Source organism: Phaethon aethereus (genome assembly GCF_964289735.1).
Source record: "Phaethon aethereus genome assembly, chromosome: 2".
Classification (NCBI taxonomy): domain Eukaryota; kingdom Metazoa; phylum Chordata; class Aves; order Phaethontiformes; family Phaethontidae; genus Phaethon; species Phaethon aethereus.
In genome coordinates, this window is record NC_138582.1 from 144956258 (window position 1) to 144969115 (window position 12858).

The following is a 12858-nucleotide window of genomic DNA, read 5'->3' on the forward strand; positions in this document are numbered from 1 at the left end:
AAATGCAATCATGGAGAACCTCGGAAAATCATAGAATCATGGAATCATTTGACTTGGAAGGGAGTTTCCAAACAAGCTCTGCTTTCTTGATGATCATGCCAGAACATTGCTGTTGGATCAAATATGAAAAATATTTGGCATCAGTCATTTTTTCAAAAATTTCCCCACCTGTAGCTGGTAGAAAACTTTCATTTTTTACATTTTATTTGTGGTCTGTAATGAGGAAAGGGTGTCTGTCTTTCTTTTCCAAAAAAACTGTTCCCACTCTGTTGGTTCTTCTAATGACTCTTAGGTTCCCAGAGTTGTGAGCCCCTGGGACTTATGTGTCAGCTAGTGTCTGAGGTTGAGGAAGATATAATAATTAAGGTGATTTTTGACACAGGGGTGACCTCTCATTCATGTTCTTTACCCACCCCACAAATCATCCTCCAGATCTTTCTCCTTTAATGGCTTTGATGGTTTACTGTCATCCTCTTGTTTGTGTCCTGCACTCCCAGCTGGTGACTGCAAGCTGTTGCAAAGCAGCAAAACCTACTGAGGTCCTTGCTGTCCCCTCTGGGCTCCAGGCTCTCTGTTTATGCCATTTGTCCCACTGTAGGTGCCAGATCCATCCCACATCTGTCCTGGAATGTTTTGTCCTAGACCCTAGTTACAAGGTGTCCACAGACACCCCCCTCACCACAGTTTCCAGCTTTTAGACCTATCACCAAGGGGTTTTGGTACCTTCTGATAGAATCCATCTCTCTCATATATGTCATTTTTTGCACAGAATAAATAGCACTTTACTATTCTGTGTACAGGTCCATAATAACACACCTTTGCCAAACAAAACCTAAAGCACCACTTGCTCCAAAGCCCAATTTAGAAATAAAACTAACTCATTATAGTCTTCCTCTTTGATGGCTTCTCTTGCTTTTGGATGCTGAATAATGAAAATGCTTGCAGTATCACCACATAGTCCTCTATAATTCAAAGTGAATTCTATTAGAAAATGTAACTGTTCATTATTTCTTAGTTCACTTTATTCCTGATGCTGTCTAGTTTTTGGTAATTATTGAGAGCCACAGAATGTGACTGAGATTTGTTTCCTCAAGTATGTGAGCCTCTGTGTGCTGGAGCAATTAGTTCATCTCCTCAGTGCACATTTCTATCCACATGAAAGATGGAGCATCAGCACTGTGTGTTCAGGGGCATCAAACTGCAGAGAATGAGGTGGGAGAAACAAGCTTGGGTCCCTTTCCTGTGTGACCGATCAATTTTGCAGGACATTGAGAAAAGAGAATTCTATTCTCTGCACGATTTTGTCAAGTAAGAATTGTCATCTAGTGCCTATAAATGGTAGTTTTGTCTTATCCTGTAAATGAGGATTGATGGAGTAGTTTTTCTCACATATTCCAATTTTGTTGTCCTGAGCCAACCACAAAGTGCTCAGTAAGGACAAAATGGATGCTACAGGTGAAGACCACACTATTGTTCAATTAGGTCCATTAGACCAAGATTGTATTTTAAAACAAATTCATTTTAAGTAAAAAACAAATTGTACAAGTTCATTATGTCCAAATCTGTCAAATTGTTACCCAGCCTCAGTCACTAAACTATACACAGACTGGTACCTTGTGTCAGCTTCTGAAAGGCTTGTGAATAATTCCAATTCGCAAAACATGGAAAACTAATTATGTGAAAGCCTAAATGTAATCTTCAGTAACGGCATAATCTGGCGTGTTTTGGAACACAGTTGCAGTAGGTTCAAGTCTCCAGAAGTGAATTAGTAAAACGATTGCCACCATTATGAGGGCACTGCTCATGGTGAGGTGGTGTGGCCACGTTCTCCCCTGGGCTTCTGCCACCCACCCAACTCAGCAGCTCTCACCACGGGTCTCTAAAACCTGTGTCTGTTCGGGCACCATAAGCAAAAGCCTTTTCCTGCTTCGGCAGCAGCTCTTCGAACATCTGGTTCAGAGCAGGTTCCCACCCTTCTGTGGGCCAGAAGAGCTGCTGAACATCTGTAACAGCCTCCTTTGGCATGCTTCGTCAGAGCCTTGCTTGCTGTCTGGTACTGCTGGGAGCCCAGGGGCTTCCCCAGCCTTAGATGGTGAGATCCTCCTGGATCACATTACCTGAGACCATGCCTTTGAAAGCTGTTGTTCTGAAGTACACGTTTCCCTTCGGTTGCTTCAAGTTGTAAGGAGGTGGACTTGCAAGTTCTGGAGCTCTTCTCATGCAAGGAAAACTCAGGAAAGCAAGCTGCTGATGATTTAAGGTGGTAAGAATTAGTGTGAGAATTTGAAACTCAGGTTGCTCATGATTTCCCAAGAGGGAGAGGAATGCCATATTCTGTTCTATTCACCCCAATTTCAGGGGTGATCAGGGCTTTCTGTCTTCATCTTTGCTTTTTAAAAAAATAAGAATGTTGTTATGCAGCTGATTGCCCTAAAGAAGCCGCTTGCAAGAAGATGATAATCAGAGCTGCAAGCAAAGATCCATGAAGTATTCTGCAACCTTCCTTTAAGCTCACAGTTTGCATCAGGCAACTCTGAGAGTAGAGCTTCCTCACATGAGCAAATACTGCAACAATGGAGAAGAACAGTAAGATTCATGAGTTGCTTTTCATTACAAGTGCCTTGTCTTTATCTGCTGTGGCTGATAATCTCATGCTTGCTTAAACAGCTGCCAAAATCTGCAATATAAGTCATATGGGATCTCACTGTGAGGTAATTTTCATCCTGCTTCAACAGCAATTGAGTATGGGAAAATTTTAACGTGCAGTGATTAAGCAAAACATGTCGTGGTGAGATATTTCCCCAAAGAAATTGTCTGCTGTTTCCTAGCACATTTGTGATGGGTAAGAAATTACTGTTATGCTTACTGAGTACCATGCACTAATGACCTTCCTAAGGCATCACAGTCATTGTCTTCTCTGTCCTAACACTAGCAGCTGTGAAATGTAGTTCAAACGTAATTGAGAAACGGGACGGGCTCTGCAACCACTGTAAGTCACGCTGAGCTCTCGCTCAAAGATGTGATCTATTGAAGGACAGGAGTTTAGCGACCCACCGTGTCATGACTACTCATAGCAGTTTTTTAAAAAAGTACCAAATGATTGTTTGAGCTATCAAAATCAATAACAAGCAGTTGGAGTGTCTATAATTTGAAATATATTTTAACTGAGCTCAACAATAAATGTTGCAAAATTACTGTATTTATTGGAAGGAGGTAAAAAAAAAAAGGTAAGGAAGCTACAAATACCTTCTTTTCCTAAATGCCATGTATAGTCAACAGCTAGTATACTTCAAGCTCCTTGATGGTGGAAGAAAAATATTTGGGGATACGTGTTCATCATGTCCAGTATTTTGTGGGGGAAAAAAAAGGAATTTTCTGCTTGCTTTGTCTGGATTCTCTCTTGCAGAAATGGGCACAGTCTTGCACAGGATAATAGCAGGTGTCTGTCTTACAGAAACTGAGGCACTATTTTTTCATTTTGATATAGTTTAATAATGAAGCCAAATTGCTTTCTCTAGATTCCTTTATTAATTCTAGGTATGAAGTGAACTTCAGCATTCCCAACAGCCTGTTTTTTCTCTTTGCATTGATAATTTATTTTCTTATAACAGTCATTTGTCACGTGGTGGCTTGGTGGTCGTATGTATGACGTCATTTACTTGGACTTCTAGGAGTGACATCATATGTACGGCTGCTAAACTGCTGCATGGGACATCACTTAAACAGTTTTCGTCTGAAGAAATCATACCAATCATTTTCAGGCTATGAGCACATCCTGATTATTAAGTTGTGAATTATTTATTTCTCTTTAATAAAGAATATTTATAAATGAATGAGGCATTCCTTTATTATATCAACATCATTTTTATTTCCATCTGAAGTAATTAATGGATGGATAGGAAGGGTTTTTAACATGCCGCAATGGCTCTGAACATTCAAAATTTGTTCAACACCATAGGTAGTAGCCAAGTGAATACGATTTAATTTTGGCTTTTTTGTGGTCAAAACATGTGTTTTAAAGCTTAACTCCTAAAATAACTAGTTGAAAATGTAGTAGCAGAGGTGATTCCTAACCATTAATTCCATGAGAGCATACACACAGAGACTTGGGGGACGTTCCCAGCCTCTCCCATGCTGCACACTGAGCTTTTTCCCCATGTAGCCGTGCCCAGGCTTCTGCTACCTCTGGTAGGAGAATAATGACCCAGAAATTTCTTTCTGACCCGTTTGCCCTTCCCTGACCCCCAAAGTAAGGAGCGCAAGAAGAATGAAACAAAAATATCTGACACCACAAACTGTACCAAGATTTTTGTCTGACTGAGGCCCGGGAACATAAAGCTGGATCATCACCCCATTGAACTGACTTTGGGGAGATCATGCTTTAGGCACCGAGTCCCACAGTGGTGGGGGATATGCGATTCTCCTTACACACAGTAGAAAACACCAACATTGCAAACAGAGGTGTGACTGCTCAACTTCCAGAAAGCCGCCACCAAATTTATTTTTCACCAGTCTGCTGAAATGGTCATCTGATTTTAAGGTAGAACAAAGTATTGTTCAAACTTCCATGACTAGCTTTTCAAATCTAGGCAAACAGAAATGAGTAAATAGCAATCAAAGATGTCCTATCCACCACCACAGGAACTCTCTGCCTCCAAATATTAAAGTATTCATGTTAACCATTTCCCAGCAAGAGCTGACTTCTTCAGGAGTTGGATTAGTCTCTTACAGCAAGTTATGAAACAGACCTTTAAGAGTAAGGTGTCTTCAGTCTCTGAATTGCATCTTACCCCTCAAAATCATCATCCCTAGTTACAAACTGTTACATCTTCACTAGGTAAAAGATGTGAATAGAGCATTCCTTTTATAATGGCATATTGTACTTCTGATTTCAGCTTATCTGGTTTTGTACCATGGAATCTTCTGGGAATGGTGTGTCCTTTTAAAAATGGTGCGCAAAGGAGGATAAAAAAAAAAGTTAGAATGGGGGAAAGATGTCCTGAAGCACTGAACAGTTTCTACAGTTTCTCTCTGTGTAGCTGGCATTTGCCAATTGTTTCCCGTGTTGTGGTTCATTCTGTACAAATAAAGCAAATGAAACTGCAACAATATTTATGGCCAGCAACATCAGTCTGTCAGTGTGAAACAATTTTGGTCTTGTTCGGTCAAACAGATCTGAACAACAAATCATCTCCTTCCTAGAGGAAAACAAAAATAAAATAAAAGCGTTGTTTCAGGGGAAGGCAAATTGGTGATGTTTTCCAAGCACAATTATATGGTTGTGCTTTCAAAACATGAGTGTGTTCCCAAACTGGCCCAGAGTAATAGAGAGATCATTGAGAACAGAGGCAATACCACGGAAGCCCTGCTAGCTTTCTTTAATGATAATTATTCCTCTCTTAAATGCAAACAGCTTGGAACTAAGGTATTATTCAAAATAAGAAAGAATTTTTAAGCATGGTGTATGAGTCACTCTTCAGAGAAGTACTGAAGCATGTGATGATACATGGACACGACGGGTGATACAGACCTGAGGGCATCCAAAGAACCTTATCTGCACTTTCCTACACTTCTTGTTGGATTTAGGACATTGCTTGTTTGGTTTTTAAATGATCTTCATAGACTCCAGCTACTCCCTTTAATCTTCTCATAAGCGAGGGATCTGTGATATGTTTGGCTTTGCTTCTCTATTTCCTGTTCTGGCTTTCTAGATGCTTGGATGGCCAGATTAAATGTTCCAAAGGGCTTCATTGTCCAAGTATTTCTGTGTGTGTATACATACACATAAATTTCATATAAATTTGTATCTGCCAGAAAATATCTCCCTTCTTATTCCTCCTATTTTAAGTACCTATTTAAGTGCAATGAGATAAACTGTCTTCACTGTCCTCCACTCTTCAGACAGTGTCTACATACAGTTCAAAATGAAAATGTTAGCATCAAAAGAGATTAGATTAAATTAAGGAAAAAGTAATTGGGTATATGAGTATAAAAAGATTAAACTGAAATGGTTTGGCACAGAAGTGTCCGGATAAAGTAATGCCTTTTTTTTTTAACTAAGTCTAGCATACGGTGGTTTTGCTGTGTATTTTACCAAGGTGTTTTAGCTGTGCAAATGGAAAAGAAAGTAATGTACTAAGAAGATACAATTGCTTGTGATGTGCAATAAAAAAAAGGGAAAGCAACAATTTAAGAAGTAAACTGATATTTGAACTTTCAAAGCTGTCATGTTTTCAGTTTGAACAACTACAAGTTGTTGCTTAAAGATCTGTACATGGGTATTTGCTGCTAAAAACATCAAGTCTGCCTGTTTGTGAGAATCCTAAGTTTTGAAGCAGCCTGTAAATGACTCTGCATGTGTTTGTGATGGCTTTAGTATGGCTTAGTATAGGAAAAAAGTAGAGAGTCATACAAGGAAAGTGCCACAGCAGCATTGCTTTTGGTTGGGGAAGCAGAGGAACTAATCTTTTCCTAGCAGCTTCATGCAGAAAAGTGTCCTGACACAGGATTAAGGCAGAACAGAATTAACTAAAGCTCCACCCTGGCTCACAGACCTGGGCTGTGCAACAGAGGTATGCATGGATGGAAAAAAAAGATAGCTGACCTCTCTACCTGTGATTTTTGCCTTCCAGAGGCAATGATCCTTCCCTTTGCCCTTCAGGCAGCTCAGAGTGGCAGAAGTCAGAAGATGCCACTTGATCAAAGAGGACTTTGTTATGCAGACTCTCAAATTTAGGATCACTTTGCTTAGGCACTTAACTAGGAGCTGAGGTCGGGTAGTGAGGTTTAAACTCTCAGCCTTGTGCTTCCATGACCTTAACAGCTGAAGGAGCTCGAAACAGGTGGCATAAAACATGAAATAATCAGTTTCGAGGCTGTGGCAGTGCAGTATTTTATCTGGGCAGTCTGGAGAAAAATTGGCACAAGCAAGCAGAAATACATGGGTGAGATGTAACTCATCATGTATTGAGGGTACATGTAACTTTGGTGAGATACACAATTTTTTTGCAGAACTAAATGAAAAGATTTTGAAGACTTTATCAAATATTTAATGGTCCTCTCTTTCACCAAGAAAAAGGGCTTGGTTAAAATCCTGTGTTTATAGTGAGGTAAACTAGTAAAAATTGAGCATTGACTTTGCAAACAGTATAAGGCCCATTATAATCCTAAACATATGTTCAAATAAAAGGCCTTTGAAGAATGCATAATAGAGATTTCTGATCCTCACTTTTTTTTTATTTTATCCTCCTAGTTTATTCATGCGTACTAACAGGTTTTCCTTTCTGTACAGAGAATGGTTCCAAGTCTTTCTTCTACTGTAAATTATACTGATCCTACATTAGAGCCTGTAGTAACTGAACATTCAGTCATACGACAGAAGATAATAGATTCACAGTTCAAATGCTATGAGAGGATGAACAGAGCTCCTCCGTATAAGAAAAAAGGTAAAAAAAGATTTGAAAAATTGTTTGTATATTGCCACGCTTGCTTATATAGCTATAAAAAAACATTTTCTTCTGTATACTAACGCATAGTCTTCCTCGGGGTGCAGTTGCCTTCCCATAAGCAGTAGTCAAATTCACACTTACTTAGCATCCTCCTAAGTGGAAAGAAAGAAAAAAGCCTGGAATGAGCCCAGGGAATGAACAGCTCTTCCTTCCTCCCCATGCAGACAATACCTCCATCATCTACCTTTCTGACTCAGTGCTTTACCGCTTGAATATCTCTTGTTCTTGCTTAGGAAATGGCATTCTCCAGAACCTTTCAGCAAGCTCACACAAAGACCTGATTGTGAACTCCTGATTATGTCTTGATTATCTCTTAAATATAAAAATGTAATTCTGTTTGCTTCGCTCACGGTTTCATTTTAATGTCATTTGTGTATTGACTGATAGCTGTCATGCTCTGTACTAACACAGATGTTCCAGGTATTCTATGTTCAGCAGTAACACTAGCAAAAAGAGGTTTATAAAGCACTGAGCATGCATCTTTGCTGAATACAAGGCATATGTTAAGATTAATAAAAAGAGAAATGACAGATAATAGTGGTGTTACAATGGCACGGTATAAATGAAGCAGCATTTCTGGTTGGGACTGAGTGTTCTGGTCACTTTTTCTCACCAAAAATATTAAAGAAGTTATGAGGAGGCTAGAGAAAAAGTACTGGAGGCATTGTGGAGATTTATGCAAGTAAAGAACCAAGATACTAAGGACACAATTTAAAGAGAAAATAGATTAAAAAATCATGATTAAAAAAACCCAACCTGATAGATGCAGGGGGAGATAATGTGGGATTTTTTGTAATACAGGAACAAAGACATTTCTACAGCTCTTTACCACAAAGATTTTACTCAAGACTCAAAGAATAGTTGAATGTTAAGATACTCAGGTCTTGATGTGGAGTTGTTTTGGAATGAATATAGAGATTCCCATTGCTTTAGATACATTTTCATTCAGGCCAATAATGGGGAAAACCCACAAGTATTTAAACAGGGTTATGGGATAGAAAGCATCATGTTTCAGCATAAGCAAGCCTTTAGTTGCTGGGCTTGAGGGGGAAATAACTCACTGTCTGCTCAGATTACTCTTACAGCCTCCAGCTTTATAAATATGTAGTTTTTGCATAAATTGAGAGTTCTGCTGGATTCACCTTTCTTTTGCACCTTGCTCGTGTGATTAGTTGCAAAGGGCTGAAGTGTTTTCCCAGCATGAACATATATTTCATGACGCATGAATTCCTGGTGGTGTTTTCAAAGGCAGCCTCTTCCCAGGAGGACAGCACTGGCTGACCCGTCGGACACAGCACAGCAGTTCCTGCATTCCTTCAACTAGCAGCTAGATTTAAGTGAAGTCACTGGGGACAGTTATATTCCTAGCAACATGCACTTAATTCACTTATAACCCAGAATGAAGATAATGGTTGCCAACCCTATTTAAGTCGCATTTCATAAAGGGTTGGAAGTGGACAAGGGTCTAAGTCTCTCGGCTGCAAATTTGAAAGGGAGGATGGGATGAGATGGGAAATTCCCTTAACGCAAAGGACAACCATAGGGGTGTCTCCTGAGAGGAAAAGCCCAAATCATGAGCTGAAGGGATATACTGGGTATGCATTTTCAGCACAAACAGTAGTGAAGTCTAACACTGAAGTTCCCAGGAAAGTCCGGTGTCTGATACAACTTCATAGAGCCAGCCGAGATGTGTCTGCTTTTTCCCTGGTATCTCTGCAGTACCTGATGTAGCCTATTTGTAGACTGGTGCAAAAGTAGTTTAAATCCTTCATAATCCTGGGGCTCAAAGCTGGTGGCAATAGCTGCACAATATCACACGCTCAGGAGCCAGAGTAATGCTATAATACAGGTGAGCTGTGGCAGCATCACAAGTGGCCATGTGTCAGCAGAGCCGAAGTAACGGACCACATACACACGTTTATCTTGCCGCCCAGTTCAGGGGAGAATTGTTTACCTTAAATCCCAAAGAAATAACAAAATGAGGAGCTCAGGTACAGGGGAACAGCTGACCATCCCTCCAGGACAGCACAGCACTCCCATACTCCCTGTCCATCCAAAAATGTAATATTTTTATTCAGTGAAACAACCATATGGTGTTCAACTCTTCCTTTTCTGTTTCATTACTTACATTGTTTTATTTCCTGCAGCATTTACAAAACGTATGTATGTATGTGTGTGTTTGTCTATACATGTGTGCATGTACATATATATTTATGGATGTATGTGTGCATATATACCCTGTTACTTAACTTGAAAGACACATTCCACAAAGTATAGATCAACATCAGTGATTTTTTTTCTTTATCAGGCAAGGAAAAGGATTTAAAGCTAGAAGTTGCTACCAACCCCATTCTGCAGTGTCTTTCAGATACAAGCTCAAATTGCAAGCATTTTCTACTCTTCTTTTTCTTTGATATTACAAATTTATTCCCAAAAATCTTTCAGGTACATCTCAAAGCTAGAGAAAAACATGAGAATGCCTGAAGGAAAGACAACGAACTGCTAATATAATGGTTGGTTAATTAAGTGAACAAGTAGCATTAGCACATTTAACTTGCCAATGGAAAAATAGATGTGCATAAAATCTTAGCTAATTAATAAAAAATGTTCATTAAAATATCTTTTTTGCTAGACCCCTAGTCTGGAAAAAAATAATTTGGAAAGTTTTATGCTTTCAAATTTTAATCCACAACTATTTTGATTTAAAAATAGTTATTGGTGCAAATTTGAACAATTCAGATGTCTTTTTACAGCTTGCTTGCTTCAGTAAGAAAGCTTATCTTAGATCATTTCAAAAGCACTAGAAGCAATTAGCTGCCCATCTTTTATTACCTTTAAATGATTATTAGGTGCCTTCCATATGATTCTTTCCAAAATAACCTACATCATCACAGCAGCAATTCTGAAACTCCCTTGGGACCAGAGCAAAAAAGGCAAGATGTATTTTCTCACTGTATTTCCCTTTAACTTGATGGTCATGATGATAAATACCTTTTCCGCAACACAAACTGATTTTAAATAGAAAATAACTAAGAAGTATAGGGGTTTTTTAATGCGTTACTTGAATAAACCACAATGAGTCAGGAAATCCTGTTACAGCAAGGGGTCTTATAGCACAATTTCTGTGGACCATAGTACAGAACATCTCTGTCACTGGAATCAAGAATGATCTGTGTTCTGCCTCCCTAGTATAGCCATCATTTCTGGGGCTGGGAACAGTCCTTGTAAGGGACGGGGCCTCGACAGTGCTGCCTTCCCAGAAGGGGCATGATAAGGGCAGGATCACAGCATCCCTACCCAGGCAACATCAGCAGGCAGAGCTTGCCTGTTACAGATCGGTCTTGCACCTACTTCACTGGATCTGTAGTTACGTCACCTATCTTTAGCATTGAACATTGCAAGAGCCTTACAAGGACCTGTCTCTGCAAATGTTGCTTTTAGCTGGGACATCCCTGCAAGCCCTTCCTACCTTTACATTTCAAAGCCTTGATATTCAGACCTGCTGAAGAGCAGAATGTAAAATGAAAAGCGGGTGTCTATAAGGTCTTTGGGTACCACTAGTGTACATGCTTTGAGGTAAGGGCAGAAGGAGGATCAAAAATAGGAATTTTTAGGATCAGACCCTACATTCAAAGTTCAGTTTGACAGGCTTTAAAACATCACTTTCCAGTAAAATGAACAACACTAACAACAGGTCAGCAAAAATGAGTATCTTGTAGCACCTGAATGCCACTCAGAGTGTAGCAATAACAAGGGGTTTTATTGCAAGGAGAAATCTTGATTATCTGCAGACGACAATATTCCTTGAAAGGCTAGAACAGAGCAGGTTCAGGAGCGACTGCGTGTTGAATTAACTACTGCCTTTCTCTTAAATGACCAGGTCTGTTCTGCAACCGAACCTGGGATGGCTGGCTGTGCTGGGACGACACACCTGCTGGAAGAATCACAGCTCAGAATTGTCCAGATTATTTTCCAGACTTTGATCCAACTGGTACAGTATTTCTTTTAATCATCTTATCTTCCAAAGATAGTCTTCGAAACATTCATGCCATTGAGTAGAAGCATGTTTCCAGTGCCATTTTTGCATCCTTGTGGGATCTCAGAGAGTTTGGCTGAAATTAAAATATATCAAGCTTTTGGGTTGCCTAATTTATATATTTTAATTTTTAAAATATTTTATATGTATTTATATTTTTGTAAATATAACCCATGGATTTATGGAACTTAATTTATGAAAATATTTACTACTTAGTTATAATATCAAAATATTCTTAATGCCTCATTCTGAGTTTTTATAATGAAGAGAAAATGCATTAAATATGTATCAGCATATTCTTTGGTCAGTTTTTATTGGAAAATACCATTTTACGGCAGAAGATGAGCAAAAATAATGTTCTTTCAGTCTCCGAGTTTCAGTTGTTCATTGAATTCTTCATGCAAATACTAGCAGCCATGCAGTCTAAAAGAAGTAATTCAAGAACGTTTAAAAGGACAAATGAAAGGACAAATCAAGGACAGAAGTATTGCTAAATTAATATGAGGAAATATTGGTCACAAGTATAACTCCATTGGTCACAAGTGGTAGGTTGACTTTGGCTGGAGGCCAGGTGCCCACCAAAGCCGCTCTATCACTCCTTCACTGCAGCTGGACAGGGAAGAGAAAATATAATGAGAAGCTCGTGGGCCGAGATGAGGCCAGGGAGAGATCAGTCAGCAGTTACCGTCATGGGCAAAACAGACTCAACTTGGGGAAATTAGTTCAATTTATCGCCAGTCAAAATCAGAGCAGGGTAATGAGAAATAAAACCAAATCTTAAAACACATCCCCCACACCCCTCCCTTCTTCCCAGGCTCAACTTTGCTCCTGATTTCTCTACCACCTGCCCCTTGAGCGGCACAGGGGGACGGGGAATGGGGGTTGTGGTCAGTTCATCACACCTTGATTCTGCCGCTCCTTCCTCCTCAAGGGGAAGACTCCTCACACTCTTGTATGGGGTCCCTCCCACGGGAGGCAGTCCTCCACAAACTTCTCCAAAATGAGTCCTCACGGGCTGCAGTTCTTCACAAACTGGTCCAGCCTGGGTCCCTTCCACGGGGTGCTGTCCTTCAGAAACAGGCTGCTCCAGTGTGGTTCCCCCGCGGGGTCACAAGTCCTGCCAGCAATCCTGCTCCAGCCTGGGCTTCTCTCTCCTCGGGTGCACAGGTCCTGCCAGGAGCCTGCTTCAGCGTGGGCTTCCCATAGGGTCACAACCTTCTTCAGACATCCACCTGCTCTGGTGTGTGGTCCTCCATGAGCTGCAGGTGGATATCTGCTCCACCATGGAGGTCCATGGGCTGCAGGGGGACAGCC

The 12858-nt window shown here is 40.1% G+C and overlaps 1 protein-coding gene across 1 annotated transcript in view; it reads left to right on the plus strand.

The window, feature by feature from the left end:
- Positions 1-12858, plus strand: part of CALCR (calcitonin receptor) — a gene marked incomplete at its 5' end in the record, with an annotated part of 180255 nt that overhangs the window by 108948 nt on the left and 58449 nt on the right. The window contains 2 exon segments of the mRNA XM_082014714.1: positions 7292-7445; positions 11389-11499. Of these exon segments, the coding sequence (XP_081870840.1) occupies positions 7292-7445; positions 11389-11499 (265 nt within the window).